The 26,006-nt window shown below is 53.0% G+C and overlaps 1 protein-coding gene across 1 annotated transcript in view; it reads right to left on the bottom strand.

The window, feature by feature from the left end:
* The window catches only part of Hcn2 (hyperpolarization activated cyclic nucleotide gated potassium channel 2), a gene marked incomplete at its 5' end in the record, with an annotated part of 26,983 nt that extends 978 nt beyond the window's left edge, over window positions 1–26,005 (bottom strand). The window contains 8 exons of the mRNA XM_013022679.1: window positions 11–267; window positions 1,230–1,394; window positions 1,836–2,076; window positions 8,144–8,290; window positions 10,457–10,675; window positions 12,148–12,309; window positions 14,873–15,296; window positions 25,821–26,005. Coding sequence (XP_012878133.1) covers window positions 11–267; window positions 1,230–1,394; window positions 1,836–2,076; window positions 8,144–8,290; window positions 10,457–10,675; window positions 12,148–12,309; window positions 14,873–15,296; window positions 25,821–26,005 — 1,800 coding nt within the window. The remainder of the gene's footprint in view (window positions 1–10; window positions 268–1,229; window positions 1,395–1,835; window positions 2,077–8,143; window positions 8,291–10,456; window positions 10,676–12,147; window positions 12,310–14,872; window positions 15,297–25,820) is intronic.
* Window position 26,006: the final 1 nt, after the last annotated feature.

Raw genomic sequence — 26,006 nt, 5'->3', positions numbered from 1 at the left:
AGCCCAGCGCCAGCGGCCCCACCAGCGGGCGCGCCACCTGCGGGCAGAAGCTCATGGCCACCGCCTGCTGCAGGGTGGCGATGGCCGAGGTGACCTGCGGCGGCGGCGGCGGCGGGAAGAGGCCGACGCGCTGGCCCAGCTCGGCCTGCTGGACCATCTCGCGGTCGTACTTGACGATCTCCTGGATGATGGCGTTCTCCTGGTTGTTGAACACGCCCGAGCTGAGATCGTGCTGCACCTTGTGCAACAGGATGGAGTTCTTCTTGCCTGCAGAGGGCGGGCACGGGAAGGGCATCAGCTGGGCACTGCCCGGTGCCGCCGTGCAGACCGGGAGCGGGGGTGGGGAAACTTCGAAGAGTACCTGCAGCCCAGGGCACCTACTGTGTGCAGGCTGAGCACCTGCTGTGCAGACCTAGGAGCTGTATAGCCAAGCCTACACGGGGCGCTCCCTTCCTGCCCACAGAGAGCGGCTGTCAGGTTACTGCTGTGTCCAGGTCCACACAGAGCACCTTCTCTGCCAGTAGTGACCATGTAGTGAGCACCTGTTGGGTACAGCTAGCTCACAAGGCCCTGCTTATACTTTTAAGTTCTGTGGTCACACAGAACAAAGATCAGACAGTGCACTGTCAGAGGTAAGCATGTGCTGAGCACTTTCTGTATACTGTTCCTCCAACCCCTCCCCACCCCCACTGCTTCAGCAGCAAGTGTTCCAGCGTCAGCGCTCCCTGTCCCCTATGCCACACATGCCTGACAAGCCAGAGCACCACTATTCTGGATGCTGCCCTTGACGAGCCCCTTCCCGCATACATACATCTAGAACCTTCTAGGGCTCCCTAGAGCTCCTGGTTACCTCTGACTCTGTGCTTGGGGTCCCATTCTGCCTTCCTCCTCCAGGAAGGCCGCTTTCCCCCCTCAGCATCTGCCTGTACGATTGCTAACAGCACTCCAGTCGCCTGCGTCTGCCTCTGTATCCTGGCAGTGTCCTTTGCTCTGGGCTGCACCCCCTCTTCTCTCTTGGCACACAACCTGGTTATGATAGGACACCCAGCAGGTGCTGCAGGTGCTCAACAAGCATTTGCCAACACCCTGATGGACCCATCGTCTTTTTCTTGGGGAAACTGGTGTTGCATGGAGCCAGAACACAGCCTGTCTGGAGTGTGAAGGGATCTTTAGGGGAGGCTGCGCCCCTACCCACCCACCCACCCTCCTGAGGAGGCCGCAGGACGCACCGATGCGGTCCAGGCGGTCGATGGCCACGGTCTCGAAGGCACGCCGCATCATGGGGTATTCCTCCAGCACCTCATTGAAGTTGTCCACGCTCAGTGAGTAGAGGCGGCAGTAGGTGTCAGCACGCACGCTGGCTGTGCGTCGGCCCCGTGTGAGCAGGCAGATCTCTGCATGACCCAGAGTGGCCTGCTCAGACCTGCTGCCTCCCTTTCCCAGGCCTCCCAGCCAATCACCCCAGTGGTGTGTGTGTGTGTGTGTGTGCACGTGTGCGCGCATGTGTGCACATGTCAGTCCCAGGGCTTGAACTCAGGGCCTGAGTGCTGTCCTTTTTTTGCTCAAGGCTGGCATTCTAACACTTGAGTCACAGCGCCACTTGCAACTTTTTGGGGATTCACTGGAAATAAGAGTCTCATGGACTTTACTGCCCGGGCTGACTTCAAACTACAATCCTCAGATCTCAGCTTCCTGGTGAACTAGGGTTACGAGCATGAGCCCCTACACCCAGCTAGCCTCAGCAGCTTTCTCGGAACTAGTGCTGCCTGGGGCCATGCCTACCTTTTTTGGGTTTCACCCTCCTGGGGGCACCCATCCCGCCCTGGGGAGCTCACCACCAAAGTAGGAGCCATCAGACAGCTTCATCTCCTTGTTGCCCTTGGTGAGCACGCTGACCACCCCGTGTTGGATGAAGTACATCTTCTTGCCAATGGTGCCCTCTCGGATGATATAGTCGCCTGGCTGGAAGACCTCGAACTTGAGTTTGGTCAGCATAGCCGTGACAAAGTTGGGATCAGCATTGGCAAATAGTGGCATAGAGGCCACCAGCTTCCGGCAGTTGAAGTTGACAATTTCCTGCAGGGCAGGAGAGAGGGTGACCTCAGCTGGGGCTTCCATCTCCTCCTTGGTGACACAGATTTAGCATGGTGCCCAGGCAACCAGCACCCTACTTTCTTAGGCTACAGGTGGGGTCAGCAAAGGCAGGAACCAGGACAGAGGCCTGCGGGTCCCTACACTTGGCACACTGACCATACAGTACAGGAGAAAGTGACTAGAGCCCCAACAGCTGAGAAAGAAAAATGGAAGTGTCTGTAGATAATGTGGCCACTTAGGAAACCCCACAGTATGGAAGGAGATCAGAGCATGAGGGAACTTGGGGCAGAGAAAGGAATAGAACTCAGTGCAGGGCTTCCGTGGAGCTTAGGGCTGAGCAGAGGCACCCGGTTCGTCCCTAGCTCTGTCAATCAAAATCCAGTAAGAGCCAAGGAACCAGCTGAGCTTGGTAGTGCACATGTGTACAATCCCAGAATCTGGAGAGTAGAAAGACTGAAGCAGGGCTGGGAAGGTAGCTCGGTGGTAGAGTGCTTGCCTTGCATGTATGAGGACCTGGGTTCGATTCCTCAGCACCACATAAGCAGAAAAAGAAAAGCTGGAAGTGGTGCTGTGGTTCAAGTGATAGAGCGCTAGCCTTGAAGTGAAGAGCTGAGGGACAGCGCCCAGGCCTAGAGTTCAGGCCCACGACCGGACCCAAAAAAAGAAAGAAAGATTGAAGCATTTGAGGCTAGCCCGGGTGATAGAGCGAAAGACTCTTGTCTCAAAAGCAAGAGCAAATGCAAGCCAGGCTCCAGCTATTTAGGAGGCTTGAGATCTGAAAATTGTGGTTCAAAGCCAGCCTGGGCAAGAAAGTCAGTGGGACTCTTGTCTCCAATGAACCACCAAAAAGCCAGACATGGAACTGTGGCTCAAATATTACAATTGTAGTCTTGAACAAAAAATGTATTGGGGGCCAGGCATGGGTGACTCACGCCTGTAATCCTAGCTTCTCAGGAGGCTGAGATCTGAGGATCACGATTCAAAGCCAGCCTGGGCAGGAAAGTCTGTGAGACTCTTATCTCCAATAAACCACTCGAAAACCGGAAGTAGTGCTGTGGCTGAAGAGGTAGAGCAAAAAAAAAAAAAAAAAAGTATCGGGGGCAGAGCCCAAGCCCTGAGTTCAAGCCTCAGAACCAGAAAAACAACAACAACAACAAACTCCAATGAGGGGCTGGGAAGGTGGCTTAGTGGTAGAGCGCTTGCCTTGCATGCCTGAGGCCCTGGGTTTGATTCCTTAGCACCACATAAGCAAAAAGAAAAAAGCTGAAAGTGGCGCTGTGGCTCAAGTGGTAGAGTGCTAACCTTGAGCTGAAGAGCTGAGGGACAGCCCCCAGGCCCAGGGTTCAGGCCCATGACTGGACCAAAAAAAAAAAAACAACTCCAGTGACCTAGAGTAATCATTCTTGGCAACAGAGCCCCAAGGATGGGATGTGCTGGGGGTTGCTTTGTTACCTTGTTTTTGCTGGAACGATGCCCAGGCCCTCTCACAGGCTGAACAGTATTCCCCTCTGAGCTGCACCCCAGCCCCATACTAGATGAGTGGGCTCCACAGGGTACCCACTCACGCTATGGAACATTGCTCAGGTGTGCATCTGTGATATGGCTGTTTTTCTGTTTAGCACAGTAGTAGTAGTTTTTTGCCAGTCCTGGGGCTTGAACTTAGGGCCTGGGCACTGCTCCTGAGCTTTTGTTCAAGGCTAGCATTCTACCACTTGAGCCATAGCACAACTTCCAGCTTTTTCTGTTTATGTGGTACTGAGGAATCGAACCCAGGGCTTCATGCATGCTAGGCAAACACTCTACCACTAAGCCACAGTCAATATTATTTTTTCTTGGTGGCAGTACTGGGGCTTGAATTCAGGGCCTGAAGCTCTTGTCTTTTTCTCTCAAAGCTTGTGCTCTACCACTTGAGCCACAGCCAAAGCTCTGGCTTTTTGGTGGTTAATTGAAAATGAGAAACAGATTTTTCTACCAAGGCTGCTGTCAAACTGTGATCTTCAGATCTCAGCCTCTTGAGTAGCTGGGATTACGGGCATGAGCCACCAGTGCCTGGCAAGACATATTTCAATAAAGATTAAAATCTTACCTTAAAACAAAAGGACATATTTTATATAAAAACCACTAAAGAGAAAACAGTGATAGGATGCACTCACCCCAGCAGAAAAATCTAAGGAGCTAGGAGCCGGCAGCTCGTACCTCAAATCCTACCTACTCAGGAGGCTGAGATCTCAGAATCATAGTTTGAAGCCAGCCCAGGCAAAAAAGTCTAAGAGACTCTTATCTCCAATTAACCACCAAAAAAAGCCAGAAGTGGTGCTGTGGCTCCAGTAGTAGAGCACTGTCCTTGAGCACAAAAGCTGAGGACAGTGCCCAGGCCCTGAATTCAAGCCCTAGTACCAGCCTGAAAGAAAAAAGGAGGCCCAACCACATGGGTCCTCAGACACCTCACCTTTCTGGGGACCACCACTCCTGTCCCTCACAAAATTGACATAATCCCAGTGAAAACACACTGCAGCTGTTCAAGGTCATTGAGCAGAACAGAAGAGCAAATCACAGCAGGAACCCTGAGGGTGGCAGGGAGGTGGGGCATGACTCACTGTGGGGTTGGTACTGCAAGCAGACAGGCCTGAGGAGGAAGCAGGAAGTCCACACACAGAATAGTGTGTGTGTGTGTGTGTATAAAAGAGTGCGTGTGTGTGCGTGCACGTGTGTACTCAAGGCCTCAGCTCAAGACTGGTGCTCTACCACTTGAGCCACACTGACCCTTCTGGCTCTCTGCTGGTAGCTGAGAGGTGAGACCTCTGCTGGAGGTGATCACGACTCTTGGATTTGTCCGCCTGGGCTGGCTTCAAACTTTGATTTTCAGATCTCAGCCTCCTGACTAGCTCGGATTACAGGTGTGAGCCATAGGATCCCAGCTAGAAAGTAGCTCCTGAACTCTACAACAAGCACATATGGACCACTTCCTATATAAATCAAGCATTCCCACACCGGTTGTGTACAATAAGCACCTGCTGGACATGGTATTTAGAAACCTCTGAGGGGAGTGTAGTTATGGAGATGGGAGGGCAGAGATAGTAGAGGAAAAACAAAGGAGGAGGCAACAATGCTTGGTAAAAATCCGGGTGCCAGTGGCTCACGCCTGTAATCCTAGCTACTCAGGAGGCTGAGATCTGAGGATCAAGGTTCAAAGACAGCCCAGGCAGGAAAGCCTGTGAAACTCTTATCTCCAATAAACCACTAGAAAACTAGAAGTGGTGCTGTGGCTCAAGTGGTAGAACGGTAGCCTTGAACTAAAGAGCTGAGGGACAGCTCTCAGGCCCAGAGTTCAAGGCCCACAACAGACAAAAAAAGAAAAGAAATGTACTTATTACTTTGTTCATGTAATTGTAACCCCTCTGTACAGCATTTTCACAACAACAACAAAAACATTAAAAACAACAACAAACTCTGAGCCAGGTACCAGTGGCTTATACCTGTCGGATCTACTCAGGAGACTGAGATCTGAGGATGGAGGTTCAAAAAGCCAGACTCTGAGACTCTTATCTCCAATTAAGCACCAAAAAAGTCGGAAATGGTGCTGTGGTGCAAGTGGTAGAGCACCAGCCTTGAACAAAAGAGCTCAGGGACGGCACCCAGGCACTGAGTTCAAGCCCCAGGACTGACAGAGAGCGGGGGGTGGGGAGGGGGGACTCTGGGCACAGCAAAAGTAACAGAGGCTACGTTACAGTACACGTGGCCATCAGGATGAGGTCTGCATCACCGAGGGCCGATGCCCTCCATATACAAAGGATTTCTAAAAACAGAATAAGATCAGAAGCTCTGTAGAGCAAGAAGAAAAGAACAGTTCTCAGAAAGTAAAATGCAGCCAGGCATGGTCCTTACATCTGTAATCCCAGCACTCGGGAAGCTGAGGCAGGGGGATCATGAGAGGTTTTCTTTGTTTTTACCTTTTATATCAACTTTATTCTCAAGAGCCAACCTGGGTGAGTTAACAAGCTCCCACACTGCCAACTCTTGTGGGAATCACATTCCTTCTTATATGTACCATTGAGTTCTGGATTGCAAAAGAAGACTTACTGTTTGCAGCTGTCTGTAAAGGCTTTGCCACAAATTAAAGAGACACACAAGTTCTAAAGATCATGAGTTTCAAGGCCAGCCTGAGCTATGAACACCAACCCTGTCTCAAAAAAAAAAAAGAAAAAGCTGGGCACTGTGGTTCATGCATGTATGTAACATGCATGTAATCCTAGCTACTCAGGAGGCTGAGATCTGAGTACCACGGTTCAGGTTCAAAGCCAGCCTGAGTAAGAAACTCCATGAGAGTCTTATCTCCAATAAACTACTCAAAAAAGCTAGAAGCAGCACTGTAACTCAAGTGGTAGAGTGCTCATCTTGAACAAAAGAAGCTCAGAGACAGTGCCCAGGCCCAGAGTTCAAGCCCCGGGACCAGCAAAAAAAAAAGGGGGGGGAATGAAAAAAATGAAGGAAGAAAAGGAGGAAAAGAAGGAAGGAAAGAGGGAGGGAGGGAAGGGGAAAGGGAAAGGAGAAAAGGAAGGGGGAAAGGAAATGGAAGGATCTGGAAGAATCTGGCTGTAGGAAACAGGTGGACAGGAGGGAGAAGATGGGCCTTTCTGAAGACAGGTGGATTTGTAGACCCAACTTTGGGACTGTATAAACATCTGGACGATTAATTAGGTGGCCGGATGATTAATTAGTGATTGCTGGTGCTGGCTTCCTTTGGGCTACTTGAGAACCTTCTGGAATTAGAGAGTTAATGATGGTTACACAGCTCCAAGTAACATCCAGCGAACTTAATGCGTTTTGTGGTCTCTGAGTCTAACACGGAAGCGGCACAAGTGAGAACACGGGGAGTGGAACTCCAGGGAGAGTTTCCAAGGCGGCTCACCACAGCGCAGCCTGCCTCCTGAGGGTACCCCGCTTTCTCAGGCACTGCCCTGGCTCCCCAGGCTCCTGCCCTCACCACGCACCCCTCCATCTGGGGCCTAGATGTCACCTCTCATCTTTGCCCCCCCCGACCCAGAGTTCTTTGCAGTCTCTGACCTCACCGTCCGGGTGGGGGCTCAAGTCAGGCTCCAGTGACCTCTTAGAAGCAACACACGCACACACACACACACACACACACACACACACACACACACACACACACAGATACTGAAATCTGACCCCCAGTAGCTAGGACTTGACGTTATTTGGGAGGAAGCTTGGTGATCTTGGGGAAGGGAAGAGGCCTCCTCTCTCAATGACCAGCAGAGTCAGAGACTAAGACAGACCCCCAGGGAGGGGCTGGAAGGCTCTCCCTGGAGCCCTGGCAAGGGCAGAGCTGGGGTCTGAGGCCATAGAGCAGACTCAGGGCTCCCTGCTGCCCTGAGGCTGCAGCCAGGAGGGGCCAAGCTGGCTGCTCTGCTCACTTTCTTGTTTTTTTTCAGTTGGTAGTGGGACTTGAACTCAGAGCTTTTGGTGCTGAGCTTTTGTTTTTGTTTTTTGGTCCTGAGCTTTCTGTTTAGCTAGCGCTCTACCACCTGAACCACAGCTCTACTTCCAGTTTCCTGGTGGTTAATTGGAGATAAGAGTCTCAGAGACTGGGAATGTGGCTTAGTGGTAGAGTGCTTGCCTAGCATGCATGAAGCCCTGGGTTCAATTCCTCAGTACCACATAAATAGAGGTGGTAGAATGCTAACCTTGACCAAAAAAAGCTCAGGGACAGTGCCTAGACCCTGAGATCAAGCTCTAGGACTGGCCCATGCACCCACCCATCCACATCTACCCCCCACGCCCACCCCACACACAGACTTTCTTGCCCAGGCTGGCTTGGAACCTCAATCCTCAGATCTTAGTCTCTTGAGTAGCTAGGATTACAGGTGTGAGCCACCAAAGCCCTCTTGCTCTGCTCACTTCTATCCAGCATGTGGACCCCAAAATGTCTGGGGAGGGAGGAGGTGTGCTTGTGGGGTGTGTGTGGGGACAAGGCTCACGGAGGGGAAGTGGGCACAGCCAGGCTGGGCCCCCACTGCCACACTGGCCTTACCTCCCGCAGGGGCGCATTTAGCTCGCCCAGGATACTGTCCTCGTCGAACATTTTGCCCTGGTAGCGGTGTTCATAGTAGTCGTGGATCTTCTGGCGGAAGTCGGCAGGCAGCTTGTGGAAGGACATATACTGCTCCACTTGCTTGTACTGTAGCGAGAGGAATGAGGAGGGGTCAGCAGCCAGCGGCGAGAAGCAACCCCAGCTGCCTGACCCAGGGGGCTGCTGACCTAGCAACAGCACTGAATACACGGTTTTGTGTTGTTTTGGTTGGTTGTGGGGCTTAAACTCAGAGCCTGGGCACCGTCCCTGAGCTTCTTTTGCTCAAGACTGGCAGTCTACCACTTGAGCCATACCTTCAGTTCCAGATTTTTTTTTTTTGTTGGTCATGGGGCCTGAGCACTGTCCCTCAGTTCTTCAGCTCAAGACCAGCACTCTACCACTTGAGCTATAGCACCACTTCCGGTTTTCTGGTGGTTTATTGGAGAAAGGAGTCTCACAGTCTTTCCTGCCCGGGCTGGCTTCGAACCGAAATCCTCAGATCTCAGCATCCTGAGTAGCTAGGATTACAGGCGTGAGCCACCAGTGCTGGGCACAAGTTCCGGATTTTTAATGGTTAACTGGAGGTAAGAGTCTCATGGACTTTTCTACTGGGGCTGGCTTTGAACCACGATTGTTGAAGATCTCAGCCTCCTGAGTAGCTAGGATTATAGGTGTGAGCCACAGGGGGCTTAAGTGGTTCCTCCCCCCCTCGCCCTCCCTCCCTCCCTCTCTTTTGGGTCAGTGCTAGGGTTTGAACTCAGGGCCCTATGCTGTGACTTGGGTTTTTCTGCCATTCCCCCACTTCCAACTTTTTGCTAGTTCATTGGAATAAGAGTCTCACAGACTTTCCAGCCCAGGCTGATTTTGAACCTTGATCCTCAGATCTCAACCTCCTAGGTAGCTAGAATCACAAGTGTTGGCCATCAGTACCTGGCTCAATATCTTTTTTTTTTGGTCAGTCGTGGGGCCTGGGCGCTGTCCCTCCGCTCTTCAGCTCAAGGCTAGCACTCTACCATTTGAGCCACAGTGCTGCTTCTGGCTTTTTCTGCTTATGTGGTGCTGAGGAATCGAACCCAGGGCCTCATGCATGTGAGGCAAGCACTCTACCACTGAGCCACCTTCCCAGCCCCTCAATATCTTTTAAGTAACAATTCATCAGTAAAATTAAATCTTGATAGTCTGTATTAGCAATAGTAATATTCTAAATAGCAAATACGTTTTCTGTCAGTATTGAGAGTTAAACTCAAGCGATTTTCACTCACAGGTTTGCTCTAACTACTTCAGCCATGCTTCCAGCTTTGGGTTTTTGTTTGCTTGTTTTTTTTGTTGTTATTGTTTTGCTAGTTGTTTTGGAAATGGAATCTCCTAGTCTTTTCTGCCCCAGCTGACCCTTGAACCTCAATCTTCCAGATTTCAGTGAAGTAGTTAGAATTTTAGGTGTGAGCCACTGGCACCTAGCCTCAGTAGCAATTCTCACATATTTAAATTGGCTCAGACACCAGGTGAAATTCTGGTATTGAAGATAATGTAGACACACGACAAAAGTGTCTCGTGTGAGGACACCCAGGCCATGTCTGGGGGAGAGGCTGAGACATAGCTTTTTTGAGAAATCTAAATTAACCATGCTGAGCCTTGTCTAGCAGCCCTGAGCATAGTGTCTACCAGAGAAGACCAGGCCTCCTGCGGAGGGAGGCCGAGGCTCAGGTACCCAGCACAGTGGCCCTATCCTATCCAAAGCCCTACCCTGCCTGGCCTGGCTCCCTTCAGATACTCTTTCCAGAAACCCTCAGTCAGCCCCTCCCAAGCAGGGCTGGGGGTGTGGGTGCCAGGCCCTGCTGTCCCCAGGATGACACCCCAGGGGTGTCCCAGCCCCATATCCGCCCCACCCCGCCCAGCCCCAGCTGCCCTGAGCTCAGTGGAACCCGTGACGCGCAGGCGGGTGGCAGCACCAGCTCATGTTTGGGTGCGAGGCTGTGACTTCCGGACAGCCGGCGCCTGGCACGGGGCCCAGCTAACCCGGCGTCCCGGCTGGCACTGCAGGGGAGGGGGGATGTTTAGGGGCAACTCTCAGCGAGGGCAGCCACCCAGGCAGGACAGACAGAGTGGCCTCTGGAGGGGCCATGCACAGTGTCATCCCCAGAGGGGAAACTGAGGCATGCTATGAACAATGAAGTCACGATCCAGGGGCCCCACAGATATCCAGGTGGACACAGCCCCTAACCTTAAACTGAAGGAGGTCAGGGCTATCTTTCCCCACAGACTCTCCCCACAGACCTTCTCCTGGTACTGGCGCCGCGAGGAATCCAACGACTGGATGAGCGCCGTGGCGTGGCCGATGAACATGGCGTAGCAGGTGGCGCCCACGATCATACTGAGCATGGTGAGCCAGATGTCCGTCATGCTCTCGGGCGCCTGCCGCCCGTACCCGATGCACAGCATGTGGCTCATGGCCTTGAAGAGCGCAAAGGAGTACAGCTCGCTCCACGAGTGGTTCTGCAAAGCCAGGGGTGATGGTTTGGGGGGGCACAGCTGTCAGGAGCCCCCTTGATCCCTGCCCTCCTGCCTTCCTAAAGGAGTGTGGCCGTGAGCTCTCGGGGGCCGGAGGTAATGAGAGAATCACACGCAGGGAGAGGACATGTGTGCTGTGCGGGTCATGGACACAGCAGTCTCACGCCATCCCCCACTGCTCTCCTGGGGACCCTGAGCCCCCATAAGAGCTGGAATCCAACCAGAGCATCTGAGAGGTCAAGAGGACACGAAGCTCCAGAGAGAAGTTTTGGAGGCAGAGCAGCTAAGACACAAGAATCATGCCTGAGGGGCAGTGGGGAGATGGGAGGTCCTGTCGGTCCGCAGGCTCCCCACTCCCCAGTATCCTCAGCTGACCCTGAGGTGGGGGAGGGGGTAACTGGGCTGCGCCAGGAAGTGGAACCGCTTGTGTGGACGGCAGCTGAACAATGGGCCTCTCAGCCAGGGCAGCTGTGCCAGGCGCTGGGGAGGGGCCTGTGGGTTTGTCCTGCACATTGCCTGACCTCCACCTATGCCTGCCTTCTCCTGCTGGGTCCCCACCAAAGCAAGAGGACCCTGGCATGTGCCCCTGGCCCCAGGGTGGGAAAAAGGCTTGCTCTGTGCTACCCAGACTTCACTACTTACAGTCTTTTTGAACCCAAAATCACAAGGCCAGGAAGTATCAAGTGTGTTTATTACTTCTTATGGAGCCTGGGTCCACTTTCACATTTAAGTTAGGCTGGATGAGCATTCTCCATCTCACCCCATAACCCTCTCCCGCTTTTTCGGTCAGTCATGGCACTTGAACTCAGAGCCTAGGCCATGTCCCTGAGCCCTTTTGGCCCAAGGCTAGTGCTCTACCAACTTTGAGCCACCGTTCCATGTCCAGTTTTCTTGTGGTTAATTGGTGAAAAGAGTCTCTGGCATTCCTGCCCAGGCTGGCTGTGAACCGCCATCTTCAGATCTCAGTCTCCTGAGTAGCTAGCCTGAGCCACCAGTACCCCCCACTCCTTTCTTTGTGCCAGTACTGGGGCTTAAACTGCTGGCCCGGCTTTAGCTTTTTCACTTGCTCAAGTGCTGCAATTCTACCACTTGAGCCACAGCTCCACTTTTGGCCTTTTTTTTCTTTCTGGTTAATTGGATGTCAGAGTCTCGTAAACTTTTCTGCTGGGGCTGGCTTTGAACCATGATCCTCAGATCTCAGCCTCCTAAGTAGCTAGGATTAAAAGCAGAAGCCACCTGCCTTGACACCCTGTCAATGAGCATTTTCTTTTCCATAAATGTGTGTAAAGGTAAAAGGAGAGCCAACAGGAGAGCAGCACCCAGCAGGTCTCTGGATGAGAGATGATGGCCACAGGGGTTCAAGGTCCCCAGGGGACCTAATGGGGCACAGAAGTAAGGGGCGGGGCCTGAGTAGGGGAGGAGCCTTCTGGGGCGGGGCCTTATGGAGAGGGGCTTACCACCATCTTGTTGATGGATACCCAGCAGTCACTGGGGAAGTCCTGCAGCATGGGCACCAGGAACTGCAGGCAGCCATCCCAGTGGCACAGCAGCAGCATCATGCTGATGAGGTTGCAGATGCGCATTACTGCGCTTGCCAGGTCATAAGTCATGTGGAAGATCTGTTGGGAGAGGGCTGCTGTGAGGGTCCCAGACTCCCCTAGCCCTGAGATGTGTCCCTGCCCCAGAGGCCTTGTACTCACCACTCCAGGGAAAACCCCCCAAATCTCCTCCAACCCCTCCAATTCTGGCTCCCACCAGGGACCCCTAAATTTTTTTTTCTCTCTTTTTTTAATTCTCCCAGTCTGGTGGCTTGAATTGGATGAACTCAGGGGCCTGAGTTCTGTCCCTGAGCGTTGTAGCTCAAGGCTAGCATCAATAAGGGTCTAATAAACTTTCTTACCTGGGCTGGCTTGGACTGTAGTCCTCAGATATAAGCCTCTAGAGTAGCTAGGATTACAGACATGAACAACCAGAGTCTGGCTTAAATCTGTGTGTGTGTATGTTTGTGTGTGTGTGTGTGTGCACACACGTGTGCACACGCCAATCTTGGTGTTTGTACTTTTTTTGTATTTTATTTTTTGCCAGTCCTGGGGCTTGAACTCAGGACCTGGGCTCTGTCTCTGAGCCTCTCTGTGCTCAAGGCTAGTGCTCTACCACCTGAACCACAGCACAACTTCAGGTTTTTTCTGTTTATGTGGTACTGAGAAAATGAACCCAGGTTTAGGGTCAGAGTCAGAGTTAGGGTTAGTGCATGCCAGGCAAGCACTCTACCATTAAGCCACATTCCCAGCCCCTCCCTGAGATTTTTTTTTTCTTTTTGTGGGTCATGGGGCTTGAATCTGAGCTGTCCCTGAGCTCTTCAGCTCAGCTCAAGTCTAGCGCTCTACCATTTGAGCCACAGTGCCATTTCTGGTTTCCTGGTGGTTTATTGGAGATAAGAGTTTCTCGGCAGGGCTGGGAAGGTGGCTCAGTGGTAGAGTGCTTGCCTTGCATGCTTGAGGCCCTGGGTTCGATTCCTCAGCACCACATAAGCAAAAAGAAAAAAGCTGGAAGTAGCGCTGTGGCTCAAGTGGTAGAGCACTAGCCTTGAGCTGAAAAGCTGAGGGACAGCGCCCAGGCCCACAGTTCAGGCCCCACGACTGGACCCAAAAAAAAAAAAAAAGAGTTTCTCGGCTTTTTCTGCCCAGGCTGGCTTTGAACCGCAATCCTCAGGTCTCAGCCTCCTGAGTAGCTAGGATTACAGGTGTGAGCCATCCATGCCCGGCTTCCCTGATATATATATATATATTTTTTTTTTTTTTTGGTCAGTCATGGGGCTTAAATTCTAGGCCTGGGTGCTTTCCCTGAGCTCTTCAGCTCAAGGCTAGCACTCTACCACTTAAGCCACAGTGTCACTTACGGCCTTTTTGTTTATGTGGTGCTGAGGAATCGAACCCAGGGCCTCATGCATGCTAGGCAAGCACTCTACCCCTGAGCCACCATCCCAGCCCCCCCTGAGATTTTTTTTTTTTAAGCTCAAGTCACTGGGTGCTGGTAGCTCACATCTGTAATCCTAGTTCCTTAGGAGGCTGGGCTGAGAATGGTGGTTCAAAGCCAATCCAGGCAGGCAAGTCCATGAGGCTCTTACCTCCAATTAATGACAGAAAAAGCCAGAAGTAGCACTGTGGTTCAAGTGGTAGAGTGCTAGCCTTGAGCTAACAGAACAGTGAGCTCAGGCGTTCAAGCTCCAGGACTGACCAAAAAACCCAAAAACAAACTTGAAGGCTAGTGCTCTACTTCTTGAAGCAATAGCTCCACTTTTGTCTTTTCGGAGATAAGAGTCTCAGGAACTTTCCCTCCTTAGGCTGGCTTTGCAGATCTCACCCTCTCTCTCTCTTTTTTTTTTCTGGTTGGTCGTGGGGCTTGAACTCTGGGCCTGGGTGCTGTCCCTCAGCTCTTCAGTTCAAGGCAAGTGCTCTACCACTCGAGCCACAGCGCCACTTCTGGCTTTTTTCTTTTTGCTTATGTGGTGCTGAGGAATCGAACCCAGGGCCTCATGCATGCAAGGCAAGCACTTTACCACTGAGCCACCTTCCCAGCCCTTCTCCCTCTCTTGAGAAGCTATGATTACAGGTGTGAAACACAACCACTGGACTCAACCTGGCTTTTGAACCCAAAATCACACCCTATGATCTCCTCTCAGACCCTGAATACTTTCCCTAACTCAGGGCCTCCCCTACCATGCAACCTTGCCAACTGCTTGGTGCCCAATCTTGAGCCCTTGTAGCCCCTACCCAACCCCCGAAGCCTCCATAACCAGAGGCTTGGCCCACATTTGAAATTCCATAGTCCCTGCCCCTCACCTTCTCCAACTGGTGGAGGTAGCGGATGAGCCTTGACAGGCTCCCAGGAGACACCACGACTTAAGTCCCTGCCTACCTGCGACTCCACCACTCCTTCCCGCCCCCAAGAAGCCCTGCCCACACTCGAGGCCCCATCCCTCCCAGTCCTTACCTCCTCCCACTGGTGAATACAACAGAGGAAACTGTATAGGCCCCAAGGCCACGCCCACCCACGAGTCCCCACCCACTTACGGCCCCGCCCCACCTTCACCTCCTCCCACTGGTGGATGTAGCGGATGAGCCTGGAAGGCCCCGCCCATCCACGAGTCCCCGCCCCCTTACAGCCCCGCCCCGCCTTCACCTCCTCCCACTGGTGGATGTAGCGGATGAGCCTGGACAGACGCAGCAGCCGCAGGAGGCTGAGGATCTTGGTGAAGCGAACGATGCGCAGAGCACGCGCCGTCTTGTAGACCTCGGAGTCGATGCCTTTCTCCACGATGAGGAAGATGTAATCCACGGGTATGGATGACACAAAGTCCACTACGAACCACGTGCGCAGGTATTTCTTCTTGATCTTCTCTGGGTCCAGGATGATCTCGGTGTTGTCCTCAATCACGATGCCCGTGCGGAAGTTCAGCACCAGGTCCATGAGGAAGAAGGTGTCCGAGACCACGTTGAACACGATCCACGGGGCAGTGGTCTCGTCCTTGAAGAAGGTGATGCCCACAGGGATGATGATAAGGTTCCCCACCATGAACAGCAGCATGGTGAAGTCCCAATAGAACCTGAAGGAAAGAAAGGGAGGCTGGTTCTCACCGCCTGACCTTGGCTCAGGCCGTGACCTCTGCCCTACTGCCTTTCCCAAGAAGGACCCACTGTTTTGGGGCCTCCAACAACTCCCGCCCCCCATTGCAAGCCCATCTTCCTCTCTCTGGCTGACTCTTGACCTTTCCTCACAGTTGCAAAGGGACTTCACAGTTGCTCAAAAATAGATGAAATACCAGCTCAAAGGGAAGAAAAGTAGTTCATGAGACTCCATCTCAGCCAGTGGCTAGGCTTGGTGCTGCATGCTGTCATCCCCACTGACTCTTTGAAACTCTTGTCTCCAATTAATCACAGAAAAAGCTGGAAGTGGCACTGTGGCTCAAGTGCTAGAGCGCTGGCCTTAAGCAAAAGGAGCCTAGGGATAGGTCCAAGGCCCAGAGTTCAAGCCCCAGGACTGGCAAAAGAGAGAGGAGGGAAGGAAAGAGGGGAAGAGAGAGAGAGAGAGAGCGAGAGACAGAGACACAGACAGAGAAGCAAAGATGCTGTGGCTGGGGAGGTGTGGCTCAAGTGGTAGAGCACCAGCCTTGAGACAAAAAGCTAAGGGATTGTAACCAGGCCCTGGGTTCAAGCCCCAGTACTGGTGGCACCAAAAGCAAAAAGAAAAAAGAAAGAAAAAATAGAAAGGAAAAGGGCAAAGAACAAGAGAGAAAGTGTCCATGGAGGACAGAGAGGAAGACCAGGCAGACAGAGGCGGGGCCTGTGCTGGCACAGAATGACCAATGAAGGCTGGGAAGAACGGTTCACAACTTGGCAACTGTTTGGACATTTAATATAATAAGTAAACTCAAAAGTGATGACAGGTTACTTCCATGCTCAAGCACACCCAGGCAGATCCACCTCCCAAGTCAATTCCCAAATTCCTCCTGGGAAGCACCAGCAGAAGTGGGCCATCCACCCAGGGATGGCTATTGATGGGCAGGCACCTGGCTGTGAATGAGCGATCTCCCTACAGGGACCAAGGCCACATGGATAGATGCTCAGCCCTCAGTTATTGAGAAAATGCAAGTAAAACCTCCCTAGGGGACAACTGAAGGTTCCTCAAAAAGTTAAATGCAGCATACTGCAGGACCAGCAGACAGTGTTTGAGAATTGAGGCCAAGCATAACAAATCTGCACCCCCCCATATACACAACAGGTGGCTCCCAGGAGCCAGGAAGCAGAGACAGCCAGTGTCTACCAATGGACGAATGGACACACAGTGTAGATGCCCCCCTCATCTACACTGGGGCATCACACAGCTGTGAACAGAAGGAGCTCCTCCCCATCTACAGCATGAGGGACCTTGAAGACAGGGTGTTCAGTGAGAGAGGTGGACTGCTGTCCACAGACAGGAAGGATTTATGGGAACGAGGGACTGGGTGACTGCTCATGGGAACAAGCTTCCTTTTGGATGATGGAATGTTCTGGAGATGGATGGTAATAATTGCACAATAAAGCCAATTGTGATAATTGCACAATAATGCTAATGTACTTAGTGCCACTGGACTATACACGGTAAAATGGCAAAGTGGAAAATTTTATGAGACATGAATTAGTTATAACATTAAAAAAAAAAAAAAGCTCTTAGCCTGGTGCCAAATGGCTCGTGCCTATAATCCTAGCTACTCAGGAGGCTGAGATCTAAGAATTGCAGTTCAAAGCATCCTAGGCAGGAACCAAAAACCCAGAAGTGGAGCTGGCTTAAGTGGGAGAGGAAAAAAAAAAAGCTCCAGATAGCGTGAAGGCCTTGCCTGAATTCAAGCTCTAGGCCTGGCATCCCCCTCCCCACCAAAAAATGGTCTAATTCTAAGCCCCCTACCTCCTGTAGATATAGGCAAAGGAAGGTCTCAAATTTCAAGCACTGGGGCTGGCTGGGATGTGGCTTAATGGCTTAACATGAAGAGGCCCTGGTTCTATCCTCAGCACTATAAAAATAAAAATGAAATAAATGAGCCATGAGCACCCAGGCACTGAATTCAAGCCCCAGTGCCAGCAACAAACAAACAAATAAATAAAGCAACCAGCTTATGTTGGCACACATCTGTAAGCCTGGCACTTGAAGTACAAGGACAGCCTATACTACATAAACTATTTAAAGACAGTGGGAAAAAAAGTACTAAAAATATAGAGTCTTAGCCAGGTGCCAGTGACTTAATGCCTGTAATCCTAGCTACTCAGGAGACTGAGGTCTGAGGATTACAGTTCAAACCCAGCCCGGGCAAGAAAGTCCATGAGACCCTTATCTCCAATAAATGACTCAGAAAAAGCCAGAAGTGGCACTGTGGCTTAAGTGGCAGAGCACTGGCTGTGAGCACAGAGAGGCTCAGGGACAGCACCCAGGCCCTGAGTTCAAGCCCCAGTACCAGCAAAAAATAAATAAAAATAAAAATATATAGTCTCAGTCAGGTTCTGGTGGCTCACGCCTATAAGCTTAGCACTTGGGAGGCTTGAGATCTGAGGATAGCCAGCCTGGGCAAAAAAGTCTATGAGTCTCTCATCTCCAGTTAACCACCAGAAAACAGGAAGTGGTGTTGTGGCTCAAAGTGATAGAGTGCTGGCTTTCATCTACAAGGCTCAGGGACAGCACCCAGGCTCTGAGTTTAAGGTCTACAACTGACAAAAAAGAAAGAAGAAAAAAAATACTTAGTCTTTGCTGGGTTCCAGTGGCTCACACCTGTAATCCTTAGCTATTCAGGAGGCTGAGATCTGAGGATTATGATTCGAAGCCAGCCCAGGCAAGAAAGTCCATGAGACTATTCAAGTAAGCACCAAAAAGCTGGAAGTGGAGCTGTGCTTCAAGTGGTAGAGAGCTAGCTTTGAGCAATAAAACTTAAGGACTGGACTGGGAATGTGGCTTAGTGGTAGAGTGCCTGCCTAGCATTCATGAAGCCCTGGGTTTGATTCCTCAGTACCATATACACAGAAAAAGCTGGAAAGTGGTAGAGTGTTCAGGGACAGTGCTCAGGCCCTGAGTTCAAGCCCCAGGACTGGTCAAAAAATAAACAACTTAGGGACAGCACCCAGGCCCTGAATTCAAGCCCCAAGACTGGCACCAAAAATTATATATACATACACACACACACACACATATATATATATATATACACATATCTATATCTCTATCTATCTATATCTCTCTCTCTCTCTATATATATATACATATGTCTCACTAAACACTATGTTGAAAACCAACTATCCAACTTGTATGTGGGGATGGGAGGGAAAAACTGGGAGAGAGCAAGGGAAAGGGTGACATTGTCCAAAAAGGAATGTACCCCTTACCTGACTTATGTAACTGTAACTCCCCTGTACATCGAAGAACCAAATTTTTGGTCCTTAAATTCTCCCACTCCAGATATGCCCTCTCAGTGATCTTAAAGTCTTGTCCCTACCAGATGGGTGGGTGGGTTTGTCCTGGGGCCCAGCTCCTGCCATTTTCCTCAAGAGGAGTCAGGCTGAGGGATCTGCCCAAATCAACTCAAATGAGTAAGAAGGAAGTATTTGAGGACAGGGCACCTCCCAGCAGCTGCAAATTGGCTCTTTCTGCTGGACAGGGCACAGCTACTAACACCACGCCTCCGGCCACAGCGTTCCACTTCGGGGAATTGATCTCAAGGAAATTGTCCAAAGCGGAGAAAAAAAAAATTGTTTTAAAGTGATTTGTACTGGGATGTTCGTGGCAGCTGTGTCTGACAGGGCCAAGGGCTGGATGGGATCCAATCCCTCCAGTCCCGGTGGTATAAGCCAGGCCCAGCTGGCACCTGCTCACTTCAGGAGTGACCTTGGACTGAGCTCCTCCAGCCCCTAGGAACCTCAGTCTCCTTTCTTCAGCCTTCATAGGGTGCAAACTTCTTGGTGAAGATGTGGGGGCTCTTGGCTGTGGTGAAGAGGCAGCCAGTCCCAATGGATATCCCCACAAACTCACCCAGGTGGGGGATAAGATCTCAAGAGAACTGAGAGGGGGTCCCCCAAACTTCAGGGTCAAAATTGAATGACTACTCAGCCAGGCACAGATGGCTCACACCTGTCATCCTAGCTACTCAGGAGGCTGAGATCGGAGGATCTCAGTTCAGAGTCAGCTGAGGCAGAAAAGTCTGTGAAGACTCTTACCTCCAATTGACTTACCCACGGCCCTCCAAAAAAAAATCCAGAAGTAAAGCGGTAGAGCACTACCTCTGAGCAAACAAACTCAGGGGCAGTATCTAGGCCCCGAGTTCAAGCCTCAGGACTGGTATACGTATACACACACACACACACACACACACACACACACACACACACACACACACACACACACACACACCACTAAACCATTGTTCAAAATCCCAGAGCTTCCTCTGTCTGCATGTGGACAGACTGGCTGGCTTAGGTCTGGTGTGGGGCAGTGACGGCCCAGTGACCCCCAGGGCCCCAGCGCTGACAGGACTGAGCCGTCCACCTGCCTGCCGCACCCCCACACCACTCCCAGAATCCACTGGATGGCTCCTAATCCCCACTTTCCCCTCTCTGGACCAAGGCCTGCCCTCCCTTTGGAGTATAAGAAATGAGCCAAAACAAACAAGAAAGAGCAACCAAAGGCTGGAGGCATGGCTGAAGTAGAACAACAGCTGCCCAGCAAAACAGAGGCTCTGAGTTCAAACCCTAGGACCACCACCAAAAACCAAAACCAACAAACCAAAAGGCCAAGGGGCCTGGAAACCAGCAGGACCTCGAAACCAGAGGAAAGGCCTCTGTTTAAGTCCTGCACCCCACTTTCTGCCTAAGCCCCTCTGTTCTTGCCAACCAGCTTGGTCCCAATGGAAAGTCACAAAAAAGGGGGTGACATGAGTGCTTAATCAGAGGACACTGAAGCCAGGGGCAGAAGCGGCCCCAGGGTACCCACCAGCACCCTGCCTGTCCCCAGACAGCGATGTGTACACTCACCCTGATCCTCCTCTCCTGGGCTGTACAGTTCATTGTCTCTGTGCCTTGGTGCTTTGCCCAGCCCACCTCTCAGTCCCTTTGCACCTGCTACTGCAGAGACCAACGGACTGGCTCATGTCATACCTTATAGTCTCCAGGGCCTTTTTGGTTGGACCCCAGTGTTGACGCAAACCCCCTCCTCTGCCACGGGGAGGTGGACAGGTTGTTTTCAGTAAGATTAAGAGAAGCTACAATTAAATCTGTGTTTAAAAACTCCTGTCTAATAAGCTGTGCCTAGCAGTGAAGAGGAAGAAGCTGAAGAACTGTGAGCTTCCGGTCTGCCTGAGCTATACTACAAGCCCTTGTCTTAAAAACCCAAGGGCACTGGGTACCGGTGCTCACGCCTGTAATCCTAGCTACTCAGGAGGCTGAGATCGGAGGAAAATGGTTCAAAGCCAACCTGGGCAGAAAGTCCATGAGACTCTGATCTCCAATGAATCACCAGAAAACTGGAAGTGGCGCTGTGGCTCAAGAAGTAGAGTGCTTGCTTTGAGCTGAAGTGCTGAGGGACAGCGCCCAGGCCCAGAGTTCAGGCCCTACGACTGACAAAAAACAAACAAAAAACCCAAGGGCAAGGCTAGTTGTTGGTGGCTCATGCCTGTAACCTCAGCTACTCAGGAGGTTGAGATCTGAGGACTGAGGTTTGAAGCCAGACCACGCAGACAAATCCAAAAAGACACTTCCTACCTCCAGCTAACCAGCAAAAAAAATCTAGATGTGGAGCTGTGGTTCAAGTAAAAGAGTGTTCTTCTTATGGGAAAAAGGGAAGAGGGCCTAGAACTATGAGTTCAGACCCCATTACTGGCATATACACACTGCAACACACACACACACACACACACATTCACACAGAAGTAATACAGAGGTGACGAGGACTTGGCAGTGTCCCCACACAACTCCCAAAGGTCATAGAGACTCAGAGTGAGGAAGCCACAGTCACCTAGGAAGATCATTCTCAGCCTGTGGATCTCCAACTCAGTAGGGCCCTGGGCAGAAGTGGAACTCATAGTATCTCTGACACTGCACACCACTCTCTCAGCTCAGATGGGGAAACTGATTGATTGATTTTTGCACAGGTCCTGGTTTATGAACTCTGGGCCTGGGTGCTGTCCTTGAGCTTTTTTTGCTCAAGGCTTCCAATGGTGATCCTCAGATCTCAGCCTCCGCAGCAGCTAGGATTATAGCAGGATTTGAACCCATTCAAGCAGAGGGTGGGCTGGAGCTTGGGAGTTACAGGTCCCCGGTTCCCCTTGCAGAGCTCTTGATCCAGGGAGGTCACCAGGTTACAGATGACTCGGAGGGAGTTGGACCGCCGAGGTCACACACAGTGCTCCTGGTTCCTCTTCAAACCATGGAGGGGGAGGGAGGGGGGAGGGCTCTGCTAAAGGGTCTCTGCGCTAACTGGAGCAGGGAGGCCTGGCTGCTGAGTCCTGGACGCCAAAGGTCAGGGATGGGAGGACAGGCAAGGGCCACCACATTCCTAGTGGCAAGGCTGGTGGGGAGGCCACGCAGGGATCACAGATCAAGGCAAATCCCTGGGATTAGAGGCTAGAGGTCAGGGATTAAGGGCGAGGCTCGCACAGAGGATCAGGCCTGAGCTGGCATGAGGGAGTTTGAGTCTATTTGAGGCAGGTGTCAGGGATTAGGGAAGGGGGGGGGCGGGACTCAGGAAGGGAAGCCAGCCAGATTCTGAGTGTCCTCAAGACAGGGCTGAGTGTGTGCCAGGCACACACCAGGGCCCAAACAGACAGGGCAACCTGTCCCTGGCACCCACAGGACAGAGAAAATGAGAGACCACAACCACAGAGATTCATGGGATGTAATGGTGCAAAAGACCCTCCAGGCAGGGTACTGTGGCCCAAATTGACAGGAAAGCCGCTGACAGGGACAGCACTGAAGACAGACATGGTATGGGGGAGGGAAGAGCACATGCAAAGGCCCTGCACCTGCCATGGGGCTTCCTCAGAGGCCAGCCACAAGCAGGCCAAAGGAGCAAGGTGGAAGTAGGGAGGTGTGCACAAAGGTGGGCAACAGGCCCCACTGTGCCTGAATCACAGAGTGTGTTGACAAGGGATGGAGCTCAAGTAGAGGCTGGCTGAGGAAGGGGTTCTGTATAGTGTCTCTTGGGCTAGGTACTGGTGGTCCACGCCTGTAATCCTAGTTACTCAGGAGGCTGAGATCTGAGAACCACAGTTCAAAGCCAGCCCGGTCAGGGAGGTCTTATCTCCAATGGATTTCCAAAAATGTCAGAAGCGGCACTGTGGCTCAAGTGGTAGAGCACTAGCCTTGAGCACAAAAGTTCAGGGACAGCACCTAGGCCCTGTGTTCAAGTCCCAGGATTGACTAAAAAAAAAAAAAAGAGAGAGAGAGAGAAAGAAAAAAAAAGCAAAAGAAGAAATGTGTCTTGGGGCCTTGGGGGGGGGGTCTCATCTGGGATGCCGAAGTTGGTGCTTTGGGCTGTGGAAACCTCAGAGGATCCCTGGGCCTTGGCCTTTATGACCCTGACTCCTATAGACCTCCTCCCCAAGGTCTCCTTCCTGAAGCAGAGAGAGGTCCCCACTCCAGTCTCCTAAGGAATGACCCTTGACTCCAGCAGGAGATCCTCACCCTTCCCAGGCATCTCCACCGGATGATGCCCTGATACATAAGTTCATCACCCAGGGATTTGTACAGTGAGAAGTACCCAGCCTGGCCACAATGATCTGCTGGCCATCTGGGAGCCAGTCCCCATCCCTGTCAGCTTCCAGCTCACCCCAGCGGATGAGACAGAGTCAGAATGGATATCAACACCGGGCACCGGTAGCTCATGCCTATAATCCAGTTACTCAGGAGGCTGAGATCTGAGGATCTCAGTTTGAAGCCAGCTTGGGCAGGAAAGTTCATGACTCTTATCTCCAATTACCCCCCCCAAAAAAAAGCCAGAAGTGGAGCTATGGCTCAAATGGTAGAGCATAGTCTTGAGTTAAAAAACAAAACAAAAAACTCAAGGACAGCATCCAGGCCCTGCGTTTAAACCCTGGGACACACACACACACAGAGGAAAAATAACAACGAATGAGTATCCACAGGTATCTCCCTCAGCCAGGGTGGGTCTCTTCCTTCCTTGCTGTTACCTGCTCCTACTCTAGGTATGCCTTAGCATGCTAAGGCTCTGAACCTGAGAAGGCCCCCCCCCCCAAGCCCTGCCACTCACTTCTCCAAGGGAGATAGCACAACTTCCCAGGGCTTCTCCATGCTGATCCCCAGGTCTGTGCTACCCACAGGCCCGGGGAGCTCCCGCAAGAAGTGGACATGTCCAGCGATGGCAAGAATGAACCTCAGAAGCCAGGCGCTTGGCTCACACCTGTGATCTTAACTTCTCAGGAGGCTGAGAGCTTCAGATCTAGAGCTTAATGCCAGCCTGGGCAGCAAAGTCTATGAGACCTCTTTTTTAATTAACCACTGAAAAAAGCTAGAAGTGGAGGTGTAGATCAAGTGGTAGAGTGTAGTCTTAAATAGAAAAGGCTTAGAGACAGTGTATAGATTCTGAGTTCAAGTCTCAGTACTGGCACAAAAACAAAAACAAGGCACACACACCAAAACCAAAAACCACTTATACCCCCAAGAGCCCTGGTGGTGAAGCACCCAGTCTGGTGTTCTGCCTGAGGTGTCTCTCTCCATCCTGGGTCAGAAAGTTCTAGAAATGGCACCGACAATGGGAGGTTGTGAGGCCAGTGTGGCAGCTTTGAAATTTAATCTCCATGACTCCATGCTCTCCCCTTTTCACCGGCTCACCCCCACATTGTACAACCTTCCTGCCTCACTGAGGCCCCAATTGACCCCACAATGGCCTGTGCGCTTCTGCATAGGTAGGCAATGACCTACTCCAGACCCCCAAGCAAAGGAGTCCAATTCTGCCAGCCTCCCTTGCCCCCATATACCCAGCCTCCTCCAGCCTACCTGCCTGCCCCCCACCCACGCCACATACTGCAGCCAAAGAGAAGCCCAGGGCCTTCCGATGCCAGCCACAGTGCCTGCGGACTTGTTTGTCGTCTAGAGGCACAGGTAAGGCTGGAAAGATCAGGGACCCAGAGTCCATGCCCATGCCCCTGGTGTCCATGCCTGGCCAACTCGCACTAGGACTTCCCTCACAGTGGAGCCAGACCGCTCTGGTCCAGCTTCACAGCAGACACACAGAATAGAGAGCCAAACCCTCGATGGGACAGCTGGGAGGATGTAGGAGCAACCTCTGGGATCCCCCAACTTCAGGCCTTCCCTGAAACCGAGTCTTAGTGGTCAGGGTTACAATTCTCCTGTCTCCTTGGGCCCTTCAGCTGGCAAGCATCGGATTGATGGCGGTGGCAGGGAAAGGGCTCTCCCACAACCTTCCAGGAGTAAAAAGGAGACTAAGGCCTAGGGGAAAGAGAGGAGAGAGCAGAGAGGAGGAGATGGAACATCCCGGAGGCTCCCGGGGCCTGGCGCTGTCCCAGGTGCTGAAAGCTCGTGCCTGGCTGGCTGAGTTGAGTCCTGTCTACACTTCACCCCACCAGGAGCACTCCCTCATGCCCTGGCCACAGCGCACCCCTCTACCCGCGGTGCACACCCGTGCATGAGTGCACGGCACCCCGACACGTGTACCCTAGAGGCCCACCAGAAACACCTCTCCGCGGGGACACGCCTCCCCAGATGCACCCGCCGGCACACTCCCCCCCTCCGCACCCTCGTCTTCTCCCCCGCCCACCCGCTGGTTACACGGTCATGTTCACACGCGCGCGCGCGCGCGCGGCCTGCCACGGCGACACGCACCGTCCACCCTCTCTGGCCACCCATCGCAAACACACCCCGGCCGCGCGTCCTGCGCCGACCGACCCCAAGCTTCTCCACCCGAGCCTAGGCTCCTCCCCCCCTGGCTCCGGGCGAGGGGGGGCATCACTGCCGTGCACACACCCGGCCGCCGCGCGCAGCGGCTCCCAGGAGACGCGGCCCCGGGGAGGGTGGGGGCGGGGGCGCCGACCTCGCACGCGCGGCGGGGCGCTGGGTCACCCCGCTCCGGAGGCCTGCGGACCCGGGACGCGCCGTGCCCCGGGGTGCAGGTGGAGACCGTGGGAGCGCGCCGCGCCCGCTTAACTCCTTCCCCGCCGGCGTCTCCAGGGCGCGTCCTTCCCGGGCGCCCTTCCTTCCTTCCTCCTTCCTCCTCCCCGCGCCCACGTTCCCCTCTATTCGTCCTCGCCGCGCCCCCCCCCCCTCGGCGATCAGACCCTCGCCCTGTCCGCAACCCAGGGCCGGGGGTGCCAGGGCTCGTGGGAAGGGGAGCGCAGGGGTCACCGCGCAAGGGAGGGAGAAAGCCGGGTACCCGACCCCAGGGTCGCCCCCTCAAGGGCGTTCGCTGCCAGGTCACCCCCAAGCGGGCCCCAGGTCACCGATGGGGGGGGCGCCGAGGTCACCGGGGCGGACGCGCCCGTCCCGCCCCGCCCTCCCAGGCGCTCTCCAAGGACGGCCCCCCGCGCACCGGCTCGCCCGGGGGGCCCCCGTGGCGCGGCGGCCGCCCCTCCCGGAGGCGGTACCTGAAGTCGCTGTACGGGTGGATGATCCAGGCCCCCGCCGACTTCACGCGCTCCTGCTCGCGCTCCACCGCCTTCTGGCTGCCGAACATCCGCAGCGAGAACTTGTTGACGCCGGGCTGCAGGAGCGCGCCGAACTGGCGCTGCATGAAGCTGGCCTGGCTGCCGCGCGGCTCCCCGGCCGGGCCC

The sequence above is a fragment of the Dipodomys ordii genome, unplaced genomic scaffold (assembly GCF_000151885.1).
Source record: "Dipodomys ordii isolate 6190 unplaced genomic scaffold, Dord_2.0 Scaffold64, whole genome shotgun sequence".
NCBI classification, from domain to species: domain Eukaryota; kingdom Metazoa; phylum Chordata; class Mammalia; order Rodentia; family Heteromyidae; genus Dipodomys; species Dipodomys ordii.
This window is presented reverse-complemented; position numbering and strand designations above follow the sequence as displayed.